This window comes from Xiphophorus hellerii, chromosome 15 (genome assembly GCF_003331165.1).
Source record: "Xiphophorus hellerii strain 12219 chromosome 15, Xiphophorus_hellerii-4.1, whole genome shotgun sequence".
In the NCBI taxonomy this organism is placed as follows: domain Eukaryota; kingdom Metazoa; phylum Chordata; class Actinopteri; order Cyprinodontiformes; family Poeciliidae; genus Xiphophorus; species Xiphophorus hellerii.
Genome location: NC_045686.1, coordinates 15,570,406 through 15,592,581, shown reverse-complemented (window position 1 = coordinate 15,592,581; position 22,176 = coordinate 15,570,406). Strand labels below are relative to the sequence as shown.

Below are 22,176 nucleotides of genomic sequence, written 5' to 3'. Positions count from 1 at the left end.
CCGGGTTGCATACAGACATAGCATTTTGCCACCAGCAGGTGAAGGATGTTTTTTTGTTTTTACTTTTTTTCTTTACTGAATTACTTTTTTTGGGGTTTTTAAAAATGTGCATTGATTTCCATCAAGTCTTCTGAAATGGATTCATGGCATGGAAAGAGGAGTCCATTCTGTGGTTTTGGGAGAGAAGAGGTTTCTAGAGTGTGCATATCAGTCCGTGACGTACATAACCTACAAGAAAACAACTGTGTGCCTGGGATTTGGCTTCAATACAGGTCGGAAAAGTAGCAACTGACTATCTACAATGGCACACCGAGCAGAAGATATTAAAACACAGAGATGCAAGTAAGCAGAATCTTCACAGGGAGGAATTTCTTTAAAGGCGATGGGTGGACAGTTAGAACCTGATTCGATAACATTTAAACACACCATGACTCCTCCCCTGCTTCTACTGGCAAAGAGTGTTGGTGTGCATATTGTTTTGTAATTGTGGTGGTAGATAAAAATGCAACTGAATACAAACAAAAATACACGTAAAAGAAAGAGAAGTTATGTTACAAAAAAAAGAAGGACTCCAAATGTCTGGTTATATTTTAATATGATCATACAGGGATAGAGATCAACCAAAAATGATATACGTGAACAAAAAAAAAAAAAAAAAAAAAAAAAAAAAAAAATTAAGTAACAAAAAAAGTTCAATAAAAACAGACAAAAGCACTGGTTTAAACATTTTACTATATCAGTCTGTAGCGAATTGTCATTACATACCCTGAAATAAGGGAGGAAGAAAGCTTTAAATGGTGCAAAGACCACTGAATAACTTGGCTGGAGAGCAAAGGGGAGGTTGATGCCCAACTCTCTCTAAACTCCCAGAGGGGTACCTTCAAAATGAGATTGCTTTGTCTTATAATGCTGAGTTCCATCACATTTGGGCCAATCACTCACATCGGGTGCATAGAGGCATGGCGAGGACTCAGATCCTCTTGAAATCTCCTATTAGGTTTTTAAATCTTTACCAATGTAACATTTTGGGTGGCAACAGACTAAAGATTAATGCCACCGCTTTATGTGCAGGAGAGCAGAAAGACCACTCAAAGTGCCGTGAGGGAGTCATACATACCGAGGGGGCGGGGGATCTGTGCAACTATGGGAACAGGAAGGCAGTTTGTGTTGCTTTGATTCAGGATTGCAAAAGTCCCAAACTAATGCGCTCGGAGCGTGGTTTTAGCTATTGATGCCTCTTCTTTTTATAAACTTGTCGAATAATTCCAATCATCGACTTCTCTAATGAAATAACCCTTCGCTGATAACTGGTCATGGGCCGGTTTCATGGTAAAAAGTTTACCAGCGGCTTACTTTGGGAACTGAAGTAGCTCCAGCAATCACTCTTCAAAAGTAATGCTGTTTTAAAACTACAGCTGGAATGCCGTCAAGCAGACGACTGCAGGCTAGGTACCAGCACGGATAGTCCAAGTAGAAAGGTGTCAGATACTGTGCAATAATAAAACTTGGTGGGTGTTTCTATTTATATTCCAAGTCTATTGATCAATATCGGAATAATAAATAAATATTAAATACACTATTATAACTGCAATAATCAATTCGATCATATTTTTGTGGCAGTAATAATTGTTGGTATTTTGTTTAAAAATGGGGGGGGGGGGGGGGGGGGGGGGGGGGGAAGAACCTTGAGTATGTTTCTACATTTTTGTTTGGAAGTTTTCTGGAAATATTTGGATACCCTGAAGACGTGATATATTTTTCACAGAATCTCGTACCGGCCCATGCCTTTACAACTTTCAGCCTCTTTCTGGTTTCTCACTTAAATTGCTTTTTTTTTTTGTTTGTTTTTTGTATTTTGCTTTGCTTCACCCAACGAATCTTATGTCAACATATCAGTGCCATTTGAATGCTGCATCGTTGAGGACAAAACACATTCTAATGTAAAAATGAAAGCCCCACATTAAAAAAAAAAAGATTTTCTGTTTTTACAAAATGGCTCTCATTTTTTTTGTTCCACAGCTAGAGAGGTCCCTATGGGGCTTTGGATAACTCAGAATTGGTTTAAAATCTTGAACAATTTTACTATGAAAACAAGGGGATGAGGGGAGAGAATCTTCTGCTGGTGTGAGTTGCACACATACAAAAAAAAAAAAACAACAAAAGAGAACACGCGCCAATTAAATCTGCACCCAATAATGTCCACTCTCGCTCTACTGTGTGCATGCAAAAAAACACTCTTGTCACTATTACTCACACTCACACTCATCCACTCTCACACAGGAGGGACAGCAGTCACTAAGCGTGCAAATGAAGTTGCACTCCATGTCTGAAAGCGTCTCTTTCTGAGAAAGGTCTCGGTTTATATATATATGTGTGTGTTTATACATATATATATATGCGTGTCTTGATGGTGGAAAGCACACCTCGCCACTAGTGTGTGACCCCCTCACAGTGGATATGTAACCTGTGGAACACTCTGTCCTCCTCATAGGTAGATTTAACGGAGTTGTGCACAGGCTAGCTCGACAGGAGGGAGGGAATGGGGGAGCTGTCCGTGATGGATGTTAAATAAGGGGATAAAAAGGTTTTTTTTCCCCTCTTAATGCTGAGAAACAGAACATGGAATCTTCACGCTGAAGTTTTCCTTGGGCACTACATGAGCTAGGGTTCGCCTCTTAAACAAGAATGAACACTATGACTATCATTTAAAAAAAAAAACTTCAAACAGTTAGCATAGCCTATCGGTGTTCCTTATCAGCTGGTCTGTTGATGGTTTCACCGTGAATTTTCAGCTTTTGTCCAAATGACTGAAGAATCTAGCAAGTAAAAAGGGGAAAAGGAAAAACACACAGATGACCTACTATAGCCCTCGCCCACCCCACACGCACCATCCTCCTCTCTCAACAACAAGTTCCCACCCATGTCCATAGAGACATTAGAGAGTCTGAGACAAAAGGGCAGACGGACGTAGTCCGGCAAGGAGAGGGCTAGTCCGCCCCGTCCGTCTGGAGGCATCGCGAGGATGCAGCGGGCCCCAGGCTCAGGGTGGACGTGGATTTCCTCAGATACTTGCAAAGAGCTGGCATGTCTACTGACACTGGAGCAAAATGGAGGACGAGGGGGGTCAGTTAGAAGTGAGGAGAACAGCTGTTACAGTCCATCAGAGGAAGATCCCGCTGAGTTCTGACTGACTTTCCAGGCCTTTAGAAAGGGATCCAAATTTTTTTTGGGATGCGGACCCAAAATTCCAGGGAGTCCGTCATCATGTCCACCATTTGTCTAGGCCGGTCTGGAGCCATATTTTTCTCACTTTTGTTTTCTCAGATGGGTCGGTGACATTTGCTGGGTTTTTCTTCGCTTTCTCTCTGGTGATATCAAATTGTATTTGCCCATTTACGTTTTGTTATATTGTAGGATTCTTGGGTTGTTGTCAAATTGAGACGTCATCTGCTCTGTAGGTCACCATCAACTGTCCATATTACTGCTGTTTTCTGAGGAGACAAAAAGCAAGAAAAACATGCAACGTGTTATTATAGGTTGTGAGAACAGCTCATGTTTGAACGTAAACCTCTTACCGTTGAGTCCGTCTGCCTCTTGCGTATCGAGAAATGGTGCGGGACCCCAGATGCGCACTGTGCCGTCATCCGAGGCGGACGCCATGAGACCCGGGATGGCTGGGTTCCAGCTCACACAGTTAACGGTGCGTGTATGGCCTGTGAGCTCGGCAATAGGAAGTTCGCCACGCCTATGCCAGATGTACACTTTATGGTCTGGTGGGATAGATGGAAAAGGTAGTGAACAGACGGACGAAAATATATTTAGAACAGGGACAGAAATACCACCGCTCAGAGCGACGACGATAACAAAAGATTATATATCATCCTCAAATTTGAAGTCTTCCCGTAATTTCTCAAAAGAATCTTTTGCATTTTGTAAAATTTTAACCAACACATTTCGAATTGTATTTGAACAGAAATTGAATTTTAGAAATTCACGTTTTTTGTGATGAATCAACTCAAATCATAGTAGTAAATAATTATGAAGTTGAAGGAAAATTATGTTTTTTTTTCCTTTTACAAATCTTTGAGTTATTAAAAGACTGATTTTCTCTCCATAACAGAATGCACCTTGATCAAAATCAGCCCATTAAAGCTCTGGCGGTCACTGTCTCACTCGGAATCCATAATCTTTTCTTAACAGGTTTTCTTCCAGGATTACTCTGGATTTTGCTTTATTTATCTTTCTTACAATTTAAACCAGCTTTCCTCTCCCTGCTGAAGAGAGGCATCCCCACACCATGATGCTGCCACTACCATGTTTCACAGTTGGCAGGATGTGCTAATTTCCCACTATGTACATCTAAAAATAATGGGGTTTTTTTTTGTTTGTTTTAGAGACTGAATGTAGAAAAAATAGATGTTCTGTCTAAGAGTTGTTGGTTCAGAAAAAATTAATGAAAAAAACAAAAACACTTTGGTAGGAGATGCTTTCCCACATTAGGCAACCAAGTTTAGTTCTATTGTAAACTGTTTTTTGTCAATGGCCTTCATCTGCCTTTTCACTGTACCTTCGCTGCCACTGGCGATGAAGTCTTCATTGTGTCCTCCAAAGCAGGAGTGGATGGTGTAGAAGCCCTGGGTCACACCTTGGTACTTCCTCACAAGCACCCGATCTTGAAGATCCCACAGGTGCACTCCCTATAGTGAAGCATGTTGAAACCAGTTTCAATTCAAAATTCTATTTAATTTAAAAATACTTTATTAATCCCCAAATCTATTATATTTCTCCAATACATTTATTTTGCTTACAAGCAACTCGATAGAACTGATTAGCTTACCTGAGTTGCTACATTTAACAAAGCTAATCTACCGTTCTTTGAAACGGTAAAAGACATGATAGGGTGGTCCTCTTGAACTCTGTAAAAAAACATGTGAAAATAATTTATCTGCTATTAAAATGAATTACATTAAGTCCCATCTTTCATTCTCATTTCAAAATATACATACATGTTTCTGTCTGTGAGGTCCTCAAAGTTGTACCCTCTGATACGCTGATGGGTGTCCGAGGCCAGCACAGTCTTCCCATCGCTCAGGCACCACAGGCACTGAACTCTCACCCCCTCCCACGAGTCCAACAAGTTCCCGTCCAGGTCCTGATAACACAGACAGCAGGACCCTAAGCCCTTATTCTTAACAGGAAGACGGGCATACACACACGCATAGCAGGGTACCCTGTTTAGTTTTTAACTCCAAGCCAAAGCCACGACTGTCTAATCACAACCACCTACATCAAGTAGCAGCCAAATGCAAAGACTCTGGAGCTTCAAATGCCTTGCAAACTGGTCATTATGCTTACAGGGTTTGTTATGTTAAAACAAAAAACAATGGTTTTAACATTATGGTTCAGCATAATTGTGGCATGAAAGGAGCATAGAAAGGAGCATCTGAAAGGATGTTGTGCATTGGCCTTCAGCCACATTTACTCTGTTAATACTAAAAGAAACAGCAGAACGGTTAGGCATGAAACTACAAAAAAAGTTCAAAGCATTATAAGGAGAACATTATTCAGAAAATCAACCAGAAGGTCTACAGTTACTCTGGGGGAGCTGCAGGGATCCAGATGGGAAAATCATTCAACTCAATAATTATTGGTCTGGCTAATATGGAAGACTGGGAAGAAGACATTTTAAATACGATTGGGGTTTAGGGTGACCTTCCAGGAGGTCACATAAACATCTAGCCAGAGCTAAAATGAAGTTAGTGAAATATTGGTTTATAATAGGGCTGAAATGATTCCTTGAATGATTAGAGTACCTCAATTATTAAAATTCCTCAAGGAAAATGTGTCTGCCTCGAAGCTTTGCTGAATTATGTAGCGCACCATGTTCCAGCCGGATTATTATTTGTGGTGGGCAGCTCTCTTACTTCCGCCTATGAGTTGTTGTGAAATGGTAGCAGCATGGTGTTGAATTGTGCGGCGTTTTGTCAGAGTTTGGGGGACAAATAACGAGTGTTGAATTTTGTGGCGTAATGACAGCTTTTGGAGCAAACGGTAGGAATGGCGCTGAGAGAGAGAGGAAGAAAAAGAGAGTGAGAGAGAGACAGGGAGAGAGATCCGATTCCTCGGGTAATCATAAAAATATTCTATAGAGTACTCGATTACTAAAATATTCTTTTACAACAGCCCTAGTTTATAATGTTTAAATCAAAACATTAGAATGATCCAGTCAAACATCAGAAGAAGATTAAGCACAAATTTGAATGCCCAAGTATATAAAACTAGTCAAGAAACACTAAAAGACCTGCAGCTGAAATTGCAGCAATAGATAGTTTTATGAAGTTTTTAATCAGGACTAAATACAAACAAGCACCTTGCTTCAGGTCTATATGTCATAATATCCTTTCACTTCACAATTATGCACTACTTTGTGTTTGTGGATCAAATAACATCCAAATAAAACACTACAATGTTTGTGATTGTGGCAAAATGAAAAAATCCAAAGAATTGTGTTTGTAAAAGTTGGTAAATGACTGGAGGACTTACACACTGATAAAACTGCCCCCTTTGTCCACCGGTGACAAAGCGTTTGCCGTCAGGATTCCAGGCCACACTGGTAAGACTGTCTTCGTGGGACTGGGACATCTTGGTCCGCAGCTCCCCCGTCTGGCAAAGATTGGTATTTATAGAGAAACACAGAGAAGGAAATGGGGGGAAGGGAGAGAGTGAGAAGACACATTGAGCAAGAGAGGGGGAGGGATGAGTAAGAAAAAAAAAAATAGAGAGGGGAGGGGAGAAGAGAGGATGGGTGAAAAGAAAAGGTCATTGAGTACAAATAGCACACTACAGGGTATCCATAGCACTTTTCAGACTTAAGATACGATTAATGGTGCTTAGGTAACCGCGTCATACCGAGGATGGCTATGAGGAGACACACTTACTGTGTGTCAAGCTGAATGATACAGAAACTGCGATATAATGCATGAGATCAGAGTATCCCAAATAAAACCAATAGTATATAAATAAATTCTGACAGCTGAAGCATCCTATAACTGTGTAGAAGAAAATATCTCTGTATGACAATGCTCATTAATTGAGGTATGAAGCCAACAATCCGTGCCAACAGCAAAGGCCCAATTTCCTGTCTGAATGGTGTTGAAAAGAATATTTAAGGATACTTTTTTATTTTCTTTCCTTCTTTCTTTTAATTTTACCTGAACATTCCAGAGCCAGAGCTCAGAGCAATCGTCAGGTCCACAGGCGATCAGGTAGGTGTCGTCAGGACTCCAGGCTAAGTAGGAGACGCCGTATGCGTGCCCCTCCAGGGTTCGCAGCAGCTTCAGTTGGTGGCTCTCCTACATGGCAGGCACAAATGATGCATTACTGAATAGGAGACTTTATAATGGCATTTTTAACTTTATTTCATTCAGATTTACCTTTCATCAGACTACCTTTTAGAGCATTAAATAAATGCTCTAAAAGCATTTATTTTAGAACATCTTCTCTCTACTGGTTTAGTGAGAAACTCTGTTAAACTTGGATAATCTCATACAAGACAGTAGCAAGACACTTGAGAGGACATAAGGAGAACTAGATCCAGATTGCCAATTCCAGGTGTTTCAAATAGATTTTCAGCTGAATGTTTGAAGAAAGGACAACATTAAAGCAGTTCCAGTGCTTTAAGCTTGAGCTAATTCTTAACCGGTTCTATAAAAGGACCTATTTGGTTTTCCATAATCTCTGAGCTAATTTCAACCCATGTCATTGTGTTCTCATCCAGTAAATGTTTGATCTTCTCTCCATTTCCGTTTGAGGAGGATCGTGTTGCACAGAGACAGCTTAAACACACCAATCACATTATTTATCTCAGCAAACAAAAATTCTAATATCACCCTAGTTTCTTAACACCTTAGGGATAAAGCTCCGTTTTCTTACTAGTTTCTGTCTTAAATTATATTTGCTTTTGCAAAAATAGATTGTGTTGCAACAGCACATTTTAACTTTCACTCGTTATATTTTAATAGATGAGCACACATCGTCTCTTGATAATTTGAAAGTATATATTTTTCTAGTTTAGACCTAAAAAGAGACTGCAACTACTACAATCTCCAACAGACTGCAGTCAAATGAGTAAGGCGTGTATGTTTGCACACTCACCGGGTCCACTTGCCAGATTATGACAGTCGTGTCTTTGGAGCCAGTTGCTAGTTTGGTGCCATCATTTGAGAATTTGCAGAACCACACTTCATTACAATGCTCTGTCAGAATCTGCTGGGTGTAACAGGGAAACTGTTTCCTGCAGAAAGAAAACAGATTGATTTTTAAAGTCTACAAAACCCACCGGTGAATACATTTTGAAAATTCAACAACAGGATACAAACTGGCCCTCAAAATGTAGCATTTATAGTATTTTCAGATGTACGAAGAGAACAGAAATTTGAGAATGCAAAAGTGTCCACGTGATGTTCGTCCTGCATAATTCAGCTAAAAAAACACAAGCGTGGTGGGAGGAATATTGCATTTCTGTGGATCCTTGAGTAAATACTTTATTAAAGCCCATTTCCATCCAGTTTCAGTTTTTGCCAAGTCTGTCTTACAAAAGTTCTCCAAACCTATGAGATTGTGAGGACAAGCTAGGCCACTTCAAACAATACATGTTCCTCTCATCAAGAAACTATTGATTGATTTGGCTGTGAATTGTTTTTTTCCCAAGCTTTCCTTAAGATAAAAGTACATAATGAACATAGTCAATGAACATAAAAGTACATTAACAAAACAAAAAAGGAGGGGAGACATATACACAACTTGTAAATAACTTAAATTATAATAAAACTAGTACAAAGGAACACACAAATGCTTTACCACTTGAAGCAAAAACACTTGTAATTTTCATTTACTGTTATCCTGATAAAATAAAATCCCGCTTTGTAGCTGACCGACCGCTATTTGGGACTATTGGTAACTTCATCGACTTTGACTAAAAAAAAACAACACATTGCTTCCTATGTAAAAGCAGCCTATGCCTATCACAATAAAGCAATTAATCGCATGAAAAATTAAAATTAACTTGATAATTTCCATTCCGGTTAATTTTGTTCAAAGAAACACCATAATCCATTTTATTTATGGGTTCGGTTGTGTGTGGTTTGTATTTTTGTTTATTGTTTTTGGTTGTTTAGTTTTATTTGGGATATTTAAAATATCTTCCATTTTTAAGTGCTCTTCATAAAATTAAAGTTTATTGGTCTATAAGAGAGCAACCGTTTGTTGTTATGCCATTATCAATATATTACTTGGAAAATAGTCTCAAAATAACAATGTTATTGTTTATCGCAATAATTTCTAGGACAATTTATTGTCCAGTAAAAACTGTTATTGTGACAGACCAACATAGCGAATGACACCAGGGCTAATTAACTAGCTAATATATGACTGTTACTATACAAAGAGCACAGCGGTAAGAAGCGATAATATTTATCCATTTTTTATTTAAAGAAATCTTCAAGACCACTTACTGTTTTAGATGTGACAACTTCAAATTTATCTCACCATCTGTAACTGAAGTAGAATTTAATTCCGTTGACTGAATATATTAAAGCTCAGTTGAATATGTTGACAGCCTCAACAGGCAGTAATGAGGGGAAAACAAACATCACGCTTCCTGCTTGTGTCCAACCCTCCTCAAACCATTTTTTTTTTACAACACAAAAACTCACCATTTTAACAAGGTTGTGTACACTTCTCAGACCTAAGATGCATTTCCATCAACATTTTCACTTTATGACTGATGCTGCAGAACCAACCTGCTGCAGACATGATCGAGGAGAAGAGAGACTGAATCCAGGTTGTTGTCCAGCTTGGTGTTGTGATAAAGACAGCGATCCCTCTGTAGTTCCACCGCTTGCCGCAGCAAAGTGTGTAGTCGCCGAGGAGGCAGCATCACCGATGGGGGCAGGTACGCTGTAACATGGTCAGAAAGCGGGAAGATAGTTCACCTCAGCACATCAAATGTATGTGTGGAAGCTGGGCAACATGTGCTAGCTCCACAGGCTTATTAAATGGAAAGCATCTCCTCACTCTGTAATTTATCCAGGAGCCTGGAGCGAGAGGCTGTGCCCTTGCCCTCCCACTCTGCCTTGGCTCGGAGGTCGTCGGCGTGGCTACACATTAGGTACCTGCAAGAAAATACAAGGTCAAGGTTTAGGGTAAAAATTGGTTGGTAAAAATCAAAAAAACTAACATGATTCATTGCACAACCAAAACTTTATTAGATGCAACATTTCTTGTACAATATCTCATTTAACCTACAAGACTGGTCAGAGTAAATCAAAATGACAATTATTCTTTTTGCACAACATGCCCATGCTGTATTATGTTTATATCATTCTTGTCTGGAGGCGGACAGCAAATAACAAGGAAAAGCTAACCAAAAATGCCTTGATAGCATGTTTTTGAAGTCCATCAAAAACATGCGTAAACTGAATATTTAATAATTAAAACAATGTTTTAATGTACATTAAATGAAATGCCTGGACAAATCTAATTTAATAGTCAGTCATGACCAGGGGCAGTGCTAGTCATTTGGGCGCCCTAAACTACGAACAACACAGAAAAAGAAGTAAGGTGGACAGGAGGTGAAGCGAGACTCCACACCACACGCGATTATCAAGTCACTGTTTGTTCTTTTTCTCTTTTCCACCCACATCTCTTGATGCCTTTTGAGGGCATATTCAAACTGTCTGCTAGACTCGAGATTGAGGCATCTTTTTTATTCTTAACCAAATATTATCTTTGCATGAATTGTACCTTGCTTCACACATTTTTTAAAATGTCATTATAATTACTGTAAGTGTGACGAGTTTCCAAGAGCCTGATCATTCGGTGTCCTACGCACTGCATGTCAATCTTGAAGACACAACATTATGTATAGTCTCATATCAAGAGCTGGGTTTATAGTTATAACCATATCATTCACTGTATTAATTGAGGTAGAAGCAACCTGTTGACTTAAGAGCAGCATACTGCTAACAGGAGTATTACAGGGTAACACGGGTTTCTGAATGAAGCATACATTTAAATATCACTGACTGACTGTATTGTCACAGAGACTCGTGTAGTTTGTTTTACAACATTCTTTAACATGAGCACTGCTTATTTTCTGAAATCATGAGAAAGTACTGACGGTGCTCTCAGCCAATGAATACACATGGGTCAGTTAAGTCGTTGCTGCCAGAACCAACAGCAGCCCTTAGAGACATTTGTTGTGATTTAAAGTTGATTCCAAAAATGTCCCAGATGTAGGCTTTCTGCTACATCCCAGTAAAAATACACGGCTGGCCCAGTCTTGGCAACAACAAGGTTGTCTGAGCGACACTTAAAATAAGTAACAGTAAAGTCTTAGAGAACAAGCAAGACATGACAATAACCTATAAGCATAAGAAAGGTTGACAATTGGCACATTGGCAAAATACAAAACAGAGTAAAAAATCCTAAAGATGCAAAGTGATATTGTCGCCAAACTCATCACAGCAGGTAACAGATTAAAGAAGTAATTCTTTAACTTTAAAACCAAAATGACATGTATACAAACAGTATTAAAAACTAACAAGCTCATAATTCACAAATAAAGCAAATCAGGTCTTGATTTACTTGTCTCACTTAATGAAAATAGAAGAACAGCTAGGTCCTTTGATGTCTTTTTAATTCCTCTGCTGTTCCCTAATTCCTCCACAACACCAAGCTAACATCTCATGGCAGCTTTTAACACTCCTTGCAACAACAACTGACTACAAATTTGACCTAATTTAATCTTATATTTTGCCACAGTTTCAGCCTTTAGTTGCTTGCTTCCTACAGAAGCACTGCCCGAGTAGCCAGTGGCCGTTTTCCTCTGTTCAGTTTTTTAAGTAGCTTCTCTTTGAAGTTAATACTAAGTGTTTGAACTACTCATCTTGTTGGCTATCTCTGCTTTTTATCTTTTCATCAAAGCCCAGCTGATGACAGTTTACTTCATCTGCAAATATATATCAAAATTCAAAGTACCATAAGCTGTGTTGTGATGAATAATAAAAACAAAACAATAAAAAAGAGCATACTATAAGCTAAATAACATTTAAGAACCTAACTGCCAATATTGTGCATTTTTACAGAGAGAAATGTAAATGTGTGGAGCTGTTTAAATGTAGTACTTTGAGTGAATCATTTGTGAAATTGGTGAAACATCAGAAAGTACCCGCTGAGGACGTGGATCCGATCCGTGTTGTATTTGAGCGGCGTCAGTTCTCCCCGGAGGACCTGCAGAGCCTCCAGGACCTTGCCGTCCTCCAGATACTCTAGGTACTTCTGTTGCAGCAGCAGGAACTTCATGCGCTGAGGAAGAGAAGAAGACAACAATAAAACAATGGACAAAAGTAAAAACCCTGTTTTTATTAGATTAAAACGATTAAAGAAAGCATTAATGAATACATCCCTAAAATACTTAAAAGTACTTCACAGCAGAGGAATAGAGTTTCTAAACAGTTCTCAAAGCAAAATTTGAAATAATAGTTAGTTTACAAACTGTTTATATACTGACATCTGTAATTTATCAGCACAATCTTTAATCTTTGCCTTGAAAATACCTAAAAAGTGTTGGAATGAATCCATTTTAAGCCAAAAGTGATTTCTCCCTGCGTTTTAAAGGTGTGCTGAAGTTAAGCACTCAAAGTAAATGATATGTATAAACCCTCATGGAGAGTTGAATATTCTATTATCTGCTACTGTACTGGAAACTGTATAGAGGGAGTGGTGGGGCAGCTTCAGTCTAAGGATGCATGACCACATCTCCCACATGCTGTGCTGAATAAAGCTCCCCTACTTTGAAAAGATCCCCTGTTGAGGCAGCACACAGTGGAAGCCAGAAGCTGTTTTATGATTCTGTTTACATGTTTGAAGTTATGATTCTGCCTATAACGAGCCAGGCAGCAAGAAACCCCCCCATAAATGGCTGCCTTTTTCCATGTGATTTACTAAAAGAAAAAAAAAATTTAAACTAGGCACATATCTGAACAAAGAAAAACACTTCATGTTAATAAATTTTATAATCTCTAAATGAAGGAAAATTTAAGTACCGGTACTTGATAGTCTGACTTTTATGTAAATGAGGTGCCTTTATTAAGATCACATATTCACCCAGTATTCTAACTGGGACGTTCTGGGACACAAGTATCTGCATCAGTTTGTCACTAAACACAACCGTCCTGGGACACATTGAAGGAGAACCCACAGACATGACCTCATGACCTCTGGAAAACTCAGCATGAGGATTATTTTTAATAACCAGAGATAATAAATTTCATGGAATCCTCTTTATAGAGAGAAAAAAAAGAAGATTTTTTTCTCAAAATATGTTTTTTTATATAGACCAATAGACTTTAGAATGCTGCATGGGTGAATGTTTGTTCCTTGTACTTTTTTTAGCTAATTGCACCCACTGCAATCCTTGCATAAAAGTTAATAATTTAAAAAATGACTCACGGGAACAAAATCTGTATCTGACAAATATCTTGTCACTTTATTAGTGCAGGCTAAAACACTTTGCGCAAACAATTATAAATTATAGTTTACATTCTTCAGTGTCCGTCCACTAATATAGAGCATTTTGAGCTCTAACATTTTACTTCTCCCATAACACATCTGTTCAGCTATATATTTACGTTCATAGAGATTTTGAAGCCAAACTAAAATAGCAAAATGCAACTCATCTAAACCTCAATGATGTTAATAACTGATTAATAATGCAGCTCATGTGACTGGAAGTTTCAGAGGTAATGCGGAAACATCAGAGGACCTGCTGATGTCCAGTTTATGTCTCAGCTGGCAGCCCACCCCTGTGATGTGGCGACCTGCTCATCTGTGTGCAAAGGAAGTTACTGAAATCTGATCACGCAGGACAGAACTAAATAACAGTGCTTAGTGGGATCTACTTTTATCCGAATCAGTCAGGGTGTATTTTAATACCAGGTCTGAACATGGTCTTATAGTTGTAAAACTCATGCCATTTAATATCAGTCTAAAGTCTCACAATGTTTAACTTTAATTCAGAAAGCAACCATGGCAATGTTTTTCAACAACTGCATACCCTGACTGGTGAGGCTAGCATAGCAAGAACACAGAAGCCATATATAATAATGCAAAGGCATGATTGCTCAAATTATGGCCTTGTGTTGTAGCACTAAATAGCAACTCCATTCCCTTTTCAAGTATGTTTAAAGCCTCTTAAAAAAAGCATTACATTCAAATGTGCATTGCTGTCACGTGGAGCTTATTTTGGCATGTCGGCTGAGCTCATTTTTTAACATTACAAACAATAAATGCATTGTTTTATAGGACGCTAAATTCAACTTTCCGTTTATCAGTTTGTCAGATTGTTAAATCTGGCATTAGCTAGCTTAATAAGCCCCCTCCACCCCCCACCCACTCCCCACCCCCACAACGGTTAAAGGTTTAACCGTTTCCATAAACAGTTAACGAACCCAATAAAGAAACATGAAGAATGGCAGAGATTTAAGAGAGTAAAGAGGACAATTAGAAGGTTGGACTGCACTACAGAACAGTATAATCTTTCTGAACAGGAGAGGGAAAGTAATGGCCATTATTGGTCCTATTCTTCTCCAACTATTTATCCAACTTGATGATGTACCACTTCTTTGCCAGTGTTGCTTGTGTACTTTAAAGGGAGCAACTTTAAACATGAACTTTGAAATCAAAATGGAAATCCAGATGGCAGGATAAACACATTCAGCTACCATTTCAGGCACTGCTTCAACTTAATTTTAAAAGATTGAAAAAAAATTATAATAATAATTCAGCCAATTTCAAATAGTGAAAGCACCCGTTTCGACCCCGCACACGATATTTCCACTGTTATTTTCAATTACACTCCTACCACTGTTGAAATCAACCCTCTCCGTCTCTTTATTTCACGCTGAGGGTAACAGAAACGTGTTTACTGATCAGTGCAAGCAGAGATATCTTTGGTATTAAATTTGAGTCTTATCTCAGGGATGCAGCACGACCCCGACAACTGATACAAGCAGAGTTGAGACAACCACACATAAATTCAAGGCAGCATCCACCCACATGCTGTATTTCTAAAAGTACATGACCCTGCAGCGACCGTCTCCCAACTGCTAATTTTCACTGGGATACAGGGCAGAATATGGTTCTATCTAAATTTTTTTCCCCTTAAATTTAACCATTCTATTTATTTTTAATAGCACTGCTTTGTAATTTATGAAAGAGAGCAGAAGAAGCTTGACTCAGACATCACAGAGCATTGCAAACTAAAGCAATACATTAAAAACCAGTAGGCGCTGTAATTTGCTTTAAGTACGATTCATAAAAAATGGCAAAGTATAACAAATTGAAGAAATAAAGAAAAAAGTAAATAAGCCAAAACGAATAATTCAGCAAAATAGCATATTCCTTCCTTAAATCCAGTGTGTGGTCCATTTTTAACTCTTTATCCAGAACATTTAGGCGTTTTAAAGCTCCACAACACAGGCCCGGTTTCTACTGATACAGTTCTGGAACCTCCAGCACAGCCTGTGTGCTGACTGACTGTCATTCAGCCCAGTTCAGGGTTTGGGCAAAGCGGGTGCTTACCACAATGGCGTTGGGAGAATGCATCAGTGCTCTCAGTTCGTTGAGATCATTCTCAGCCTGGACCAAAAACAAAGGGTACATGATGGTAGGGAGACACAGAGAGAAATTGTTAGCTCAGCAGTTTCAATGCATGCAGAAGAGGAGAAAAAAAAAATAGCAATATGAACATTAAGTGGTAGAGATGGTATGGCTACTGTCCACGAGGCTTTCACAGTTTCCATGTTCTTTGATAAAAACTGAGCAGAACAATCACATCTTAGATTTACAAGTAGCTTTGTGGGAAGAACAAACCTTCCACCCACATGCACAAATTTACAACCACTTGACTTAAGCAAACACTGAATGCTTTTGGCTTAAGTTCATCATTTTGCAATGCTTCTTTTTAATAAGGTCTGAATTTTTCTAAGCCTAGCTTAAGCTCTAGAAAGGAAGAAATGCAACAAAGCTTGAAAATTAAAAGAATGTGATAAAATGTACGTCAGACTGTGTTAAATTCTGGAACAGAATTTTCAGCAGTGCTGAACTCATTACTGGATTTAATATAATGTTCTGATCAAATAATACATATTTTATACAATTCTAAAATTTAAAACATGTATTATTAACTATCATACAATTACAAAACTATCCAATAGAGTAAACCCTTAGTACAAAGCAATATTGTTATGGAGATAAAAACAGTATTTATAGCATTCATATTTTTATTGTTGTAGATCACCTGATTTCTTAGCAAAACAAACGTTCTAAAAATGCCAACACATCACCTGAAATTATGCAGTCCATAGTATTTTTCATCAGCATCTTGCAAAAATATTTATATAACTGAAACTTTTTCCTATAGTAAAACCACAGATTTCAAGGTATTTTATTAGGAGTTTATATGATGGACAGATACAGTAGAGCATACTAAGGATGCACATTTCTATGTTTTATTTCTTTATACAAAAAGTAGATGAAAAGTGAGACTGCATGCACACAGAGAACTAAACTAAGTTTTTTGGGGGCAAAGCAGGAGCTTTCCTATTTTGTTTCAGGAAAGTTCAAGCTTAGTCAAAATAGATAAAGAGTGCTCTCAAATTTAATTCCTCTAATATGCTGTTAAAAATAAGGCCTAGAGTTTGATTGGAAAATTCTAACACTAAGATGCTTTGATCAAAACCTTCCAAATGTCCCAGTGGAGGTTACTATTGGAAGGTGGACCCTCTCAACAGGCTGCAGTCTTTTGCAGTCTCTAAGGATTTCTTCCAGGATCAGCCTGTATTTAGCTCTGAACATCTTCCATGTCTCTGCTGAAGAGAAGCACTGCTGGACCACCAACTCTGTGTTTTACTCAGGGGAGGTTGTTTTCTGCCATACAGCATTCTGCATGGAGGGTATAGAGTTCAGTTTTGGTTTGATCTGACCAAAGTAACCTTCTTACATGTGCTTGATGTGTCTCTTATATGGCTTACGGTAAAATACAAACAGGACTTCTTCTGTGTTTCTTTCAAAAATGGCTTTATAGTAGCCAATCTTCCTTAAGGGTCAGGTTTGTACAGTGGATGACTGATAGCTGTCCAGCTGCAGGTCAATAATATTCATGCCTGGTTGGTTTGCAGCTGGGTTACACTCTTTCCATTTTTGGAAGTTGGACTGAGCATTGCTCTTTCAGGTGTTGAAAACTTAGGGATTCTTTAGCGTGACTACAATGTTAGAGAAAAGCAGTAAGTCGTACTAAATGTTATTTTATACAATAAGGCTTGTGGTTTTAACATGACCAATTATAGATTTTTGTTTGAAATGTATGAAATTTTTTTGCATGTTTATTGACTATATAACAAATTAAAAATGTCAAATACACTAATTAATAACTGGAGAACAAAATTAAACTTGTATAACAGATAAACCACAAAGGTAGGTCAATGCCTTTCTATACAACCTGAAAGAACCTCTAATAAGATTTATGTCCTTTATTATATACAATTTTTAAACAAACACATTTATATTTTTAAAGTGTGAATAGCACAACAGATTCAAAGCACATTCCCACATTCCATGTTTATCAAACCTTAACTCATCAATAATAGCCATCCAAACTAACCTTGTCCCACTCCCCCTCCATGACGTGGTTGCGGAATTTGGACGCTGAAGGGTGCTCCAGTCTGCAGCCTGATTCCTGCATCAGCAGGTCCACCGTCTGACTGCAGACACACACACACACAGACAGAGGGGAGGGGTGAGGGGTTGGAGGAGAAGCAGACAAAGTTATGCTGATGTATAGACAGAAGACAGTAAAAAAAAGAAGAAAAGTAGGGGATGGGTGACTTTGAAATTAAGCATGAAGGAGGCATCTCAGTGTCAGCAGTGAGTGGGTAATCAGAACTGTGAGCTCAGTCAGCAGGATGTCGAAATGTCAGAACATGATTATATGAAGTGACATATCGGAGCTATTTATTATCATCGTCGCATTTCTTTTTGCAACAAAATGCAACTGAAAGGGTTAAAATCAGAGGCACGGTGGTCTGTGAGAACACTTTAATGCAGAGGGGGCATCATCAACTCTACCTGGTGACATAAACTTAATAGCTCCCTATATCTGAGGGAAACCAACACAGAGCACTTGTGTCATGACCGGAGCATTATGTGTGGACAGTAGGAGGTTCATTAACATGGGGTGAGCTTTCTCTGCAGTTGACATCACCCTCTCAGCTTGTCAACCATGAACCATTACCATCTGTCCAAACAGCATCTCCCAGCTAAGGACACCATAAATGCGCTTGCCGAGATGAAAACGAGGAGGCGCGGGGTGGCGGGGGAAGGAGGTGTGGGAGGTGTTGAAGGGGGGAGCAGACACCTTTCAGCATGATGACATCATTCTCAGGTATCAATGAAGTGGCGCAGCAGCTTCGTGTTGAGCCTCTCACCCAGCTGACTGCAATACTGATTTATCCTGTATTTCCCCTGCTGAAATATAGGGGCTCTGTTTCATACCAGGCAATGCCATGTATCCCCCCCCCCCCAGTCCCCCTACCCCCATCTCAATGGATAGAGCAACATTAAGGCTGTCTTTTATAAAACCCTGTAATGGCTGCTTTTACTTTCTCAGCTGGACAGCACAGATCAGCGCAGGTTTAAGCTTATATACAACAGTCACTTTGAAAACGATGAGTGCACACACACATGCATATCCTGAAACCCCCACCGCGGCTATAATTAGATTCAAGCAAAGCGTTTCCATCTAAAACAGCTGGTAGAGAGCGCATTCCTCAGCCGCCATGAAACCATCTGATTCTGCTCATTTCAGGAACAAATGCCCGTGTGCCGTCTTCAAATAAACACATGCCCTCAATAAAATGCATGTCACAGGTTCTGGCTGACTGTTGACAAATATCTGTGACGATGAGACACGGGAATTAGGGCATTAATGCTAGAGAGACATAATCTGCAGGAGACAGTCGTATAAAAACGAGACGGGGGAAACAAATACCTAAATCTACAAAGCTTCACAAAATGACGGATATAAAGAAATGCGGAGTTGGAAAAGACGAGGAATAATAACCAGATGCTGCCTTGTTATTACAGTGCTTTTACGCATTACACTATTATTTATATTGCGCCGGAGGTTAAAAATATATTTTGCAGCAGAGCAAAAACAATACACGAAAACCTCGAATCGCGCTGGCTTGACAATCTATACATTAACCTTAACATTTCTCCGCAATTTTTTTGCGCAACAGCCTTTGAACCGCAAACAGGTACCCAACAAACTCGATAATCCTGCTTTAGCACATCATTAAGAAGCTGCAACAACATCCCCTTTAACACAAATAAAACACTTCATATTGATGTGTTGTGAATAGATCGTACGAAAAAGTTAAGCCTTGTTAAGTGTGAATAAACGGTACTAACGTTGGATGATGTAATGCTTTTATCCAGTGCGAAATCCATATATGTTGACAGTACATCATGTCCTAATTTCAAAAACGTGCTTCGTGTTGCGTTACATGTGATGAGCTGTTAAACTGTAGCTTGTGTTTTATGTTGTGTTAAATATCTGATGTCAGGGCACAGCACCTCAGCGCAGCCAAATGCTATTAGCTTTGAAGCTAACTGTTATTGTGCAAGATGGACCCCTTCTTCCTACCAACTGCCGAGCTCACAGGCTAACTTACTACCCCATCCCCCCATGTTTGTGTGTCAAGCGCTCCTAATAGCGCTTTTAGCAACTGCACTATCACAAGAAAAAACAGTGATGTGGATTATACTTGAAATGTTCATCGCTAATATTTGATGTCTGCTGAAGTTTTTCTACGACTGACACATTGGATAAACTTACTTCAGCCCTAGTCCGTGGAGATGTTGTCCTATTAATCGTATGACATCTTCCTCCGTCTGCGACAGCCGTTTCTTCTTTTTCAACGAGCCCACCTCCGAACCTGAGGCCGTGGAGGTAGCCGAAGTCCCCGAACAAGGTCCAACAGAAGACCCGTTACTGGTACCGACACCGTTACCGTTGTCTGCGTTGGACAGAAGCCCGTTTGAGTGGGTTCCACCGGCCGAGGATGATGACTCCCCGTTTTGTGCGCTGTTCAGGCAGGGAAGCTCAGAGGATTCTTGTCCCTGTCCTGCCCCGTTTGACTGCATGCTGTTGCTAAAGTTGTTAACAACACTTCGATTAAAGTGGATGGTAGAGGTGGTTTGAGAGTGTGCGGCAAGTCCTAGGACAACTCCAGAGAGGCCTGTTACAACGGCTGAAGCCCCGGGCTCTCCTGCTCCCTCCGCCGCCGAGGCTCGGTGTTTCTTCCGCGGGGGCGGCGACGCTCCGCCGGTGTCCGAGTCGGAGGAGGAGGAAGCGGAGGCCAGAGTTTCCTCACCGAGAGCGGCCGTGGTTAGAAACCGGCGAAGCTCCGGGTGGGAAATGTAGGTTACGCTTCCAGATTGAAGGCCTTGTTGCCAGACTCAGAGCCTAATGTCAGCTCGTTTTTGTTGATGTTTCTCTCAAAACAGCTGCAACTCTAATGGAGTCCTGACGCCCTGACGTAGCCGGAAATTCCTACACTAGCAGGCTTCCGAGTAGAATATAATCCATGGGTGGTGCATGGGAACATAGTTAGCATAATAACTAAATATTTGACAAAACAGAAGATACAAAAGTGTACAAATGTTGTTTTTATGACATATGTATTTTTTAAACTAATATAATGTTTTTGTAGATTTTACACAAATCTTTTAAAGCAGTGAACTGACAAATTGCAACAATGTGTTGAAATGAGTTAATTATGCTTAAACTGTAGAAAAAATTATTTAAATAATGTAATGTTAACGTTTAGTTCCAAAATGTCTTTAAAAATGTAATACTGAGAAACAATTTGTGTTTTATCATCAAAGTGATTGAGAAATTATGAAATATAACTCCAAAAGCTATTCTATGCTGACAGTTTCTTTGCAGTTTGCAGCTTTCTATAATGTATCTGTTCTATTCATTAGCCAGTACCAACAAAACGATACTTATAATGCTAGTGTGCAAATGCCTAAATTCATTACAAGAGTCACACATTAACAAGATATTCTGAAGGAATAGCAGTCATCCCACTTTAACTTGTTAAATAAACCTTTGATCAATAGTGAAACACTGCTTGATTAATGAGTTACTGATTGGCTAAGCAAATGTCAATGCATCAGAAAGTCTTCCACCTAGTTATTATCTGATTAGTTTAAACAAGTTAAATCAATCAATTTAACTTAATCATACAGAACAAATAGGCATCATTGAGCAGATATACACATTCCCAAATACTCTGTTTCAGATGATTACAACTTAGACACTTTCTTCAGGCCCATCTCTTCAATGTGGTACACAAATTGGTCACCAGCATGGCTGCTGTTTCTTACCTCACAACATCATGAAAAAGTCATAATCTTCTTTATTTATAGCAAATTATGCTGAGAAACTAATACAAATCTGAATGGGAGATATGATTAACTTTTCAATATTAGATGATGTTTGGGATTCAGTTCCTACACATAATAAATTGTGCAGGCTACTCTTACAATTGCAATATGAGGTATTATGCCCAATTGAACAGTTAGCCAGAATCTACTAGGGTTTGAATATTTACTGTGACTCTGACACTTAACCTTTTACTTTCTCTATTTTGAATACAGGGGCTGAGCAAGTATAGTTTAGATGAGATGAAGACTGTTGCCCTGCTACACAAACTCTGTGGTGTTTAAACATCATGCCTTGGATAAGTTATGAAAAAAGCATCAGGCAACTTTAACATCATGAAGGTCCCATGTATCCTTTCCAGGGTAGATGTGAGTCAGTATCAGGTAACAGGTTTGGTGTGAAACAGTCTGGAGGAGTCACTATTTTATATTTATTGCCTCAACTGCCCATGTTTTTTTTTTTTTTTTGGTTTTGTTTTTTTGTATGTTTTGGTGTATATGTATTTATCCACTGGAATGGGGTTTTGATTCTGATCATTTCAATTTTAAAGAAAAAAAAAGCTCTAAATATGAATAATTTCAGTAAATAAAGCAATCACTCCGGTT

The 22,176-nt window shown here is 39.0% G+C and overlaps 1 protein-coding gene across 1 annotated transcript; it reads right to left on the bottom strand.

The window, feature by feature from the left end:
* Positions 1-23: 23 nt before the first annotated feature.
* wdr26b (WD repeat domain 26b) lies at positions 24-20,672 on the bottom strand. Its single transcript, XM_032584710.1, has 14 exons — positions 19,958-20,672; positions 17,723-17,822; positions 15,643-15,699; positions 12,230-12,366; positions 10,075-10,172; positions 9,801-9,957; positions 8,155-8,293; positions 7,212-7,352; positions 6,544-6,663; positions 5,007-5,152; positions 4,838-4,916; positions 4,568-4,697; positions 3,576-3,770; positions 24-3,491 (listed from the first exon to the last, which is right to left on the bottom strand). Exons 1-14 carry the CDS (start codon positions 20,263-20,265, stop codon positions 3,466-3,468), a joined length of 1,833 nt encoding a protein of 610 aa, XP_032440601.1. The 5' UTR covers positions 20,266-20,672; the 3' UTR covers positions 24-3,465.
* Between the last annotated feature and the right edge of the window lie 1,504 nt (positions 20,673-22,176).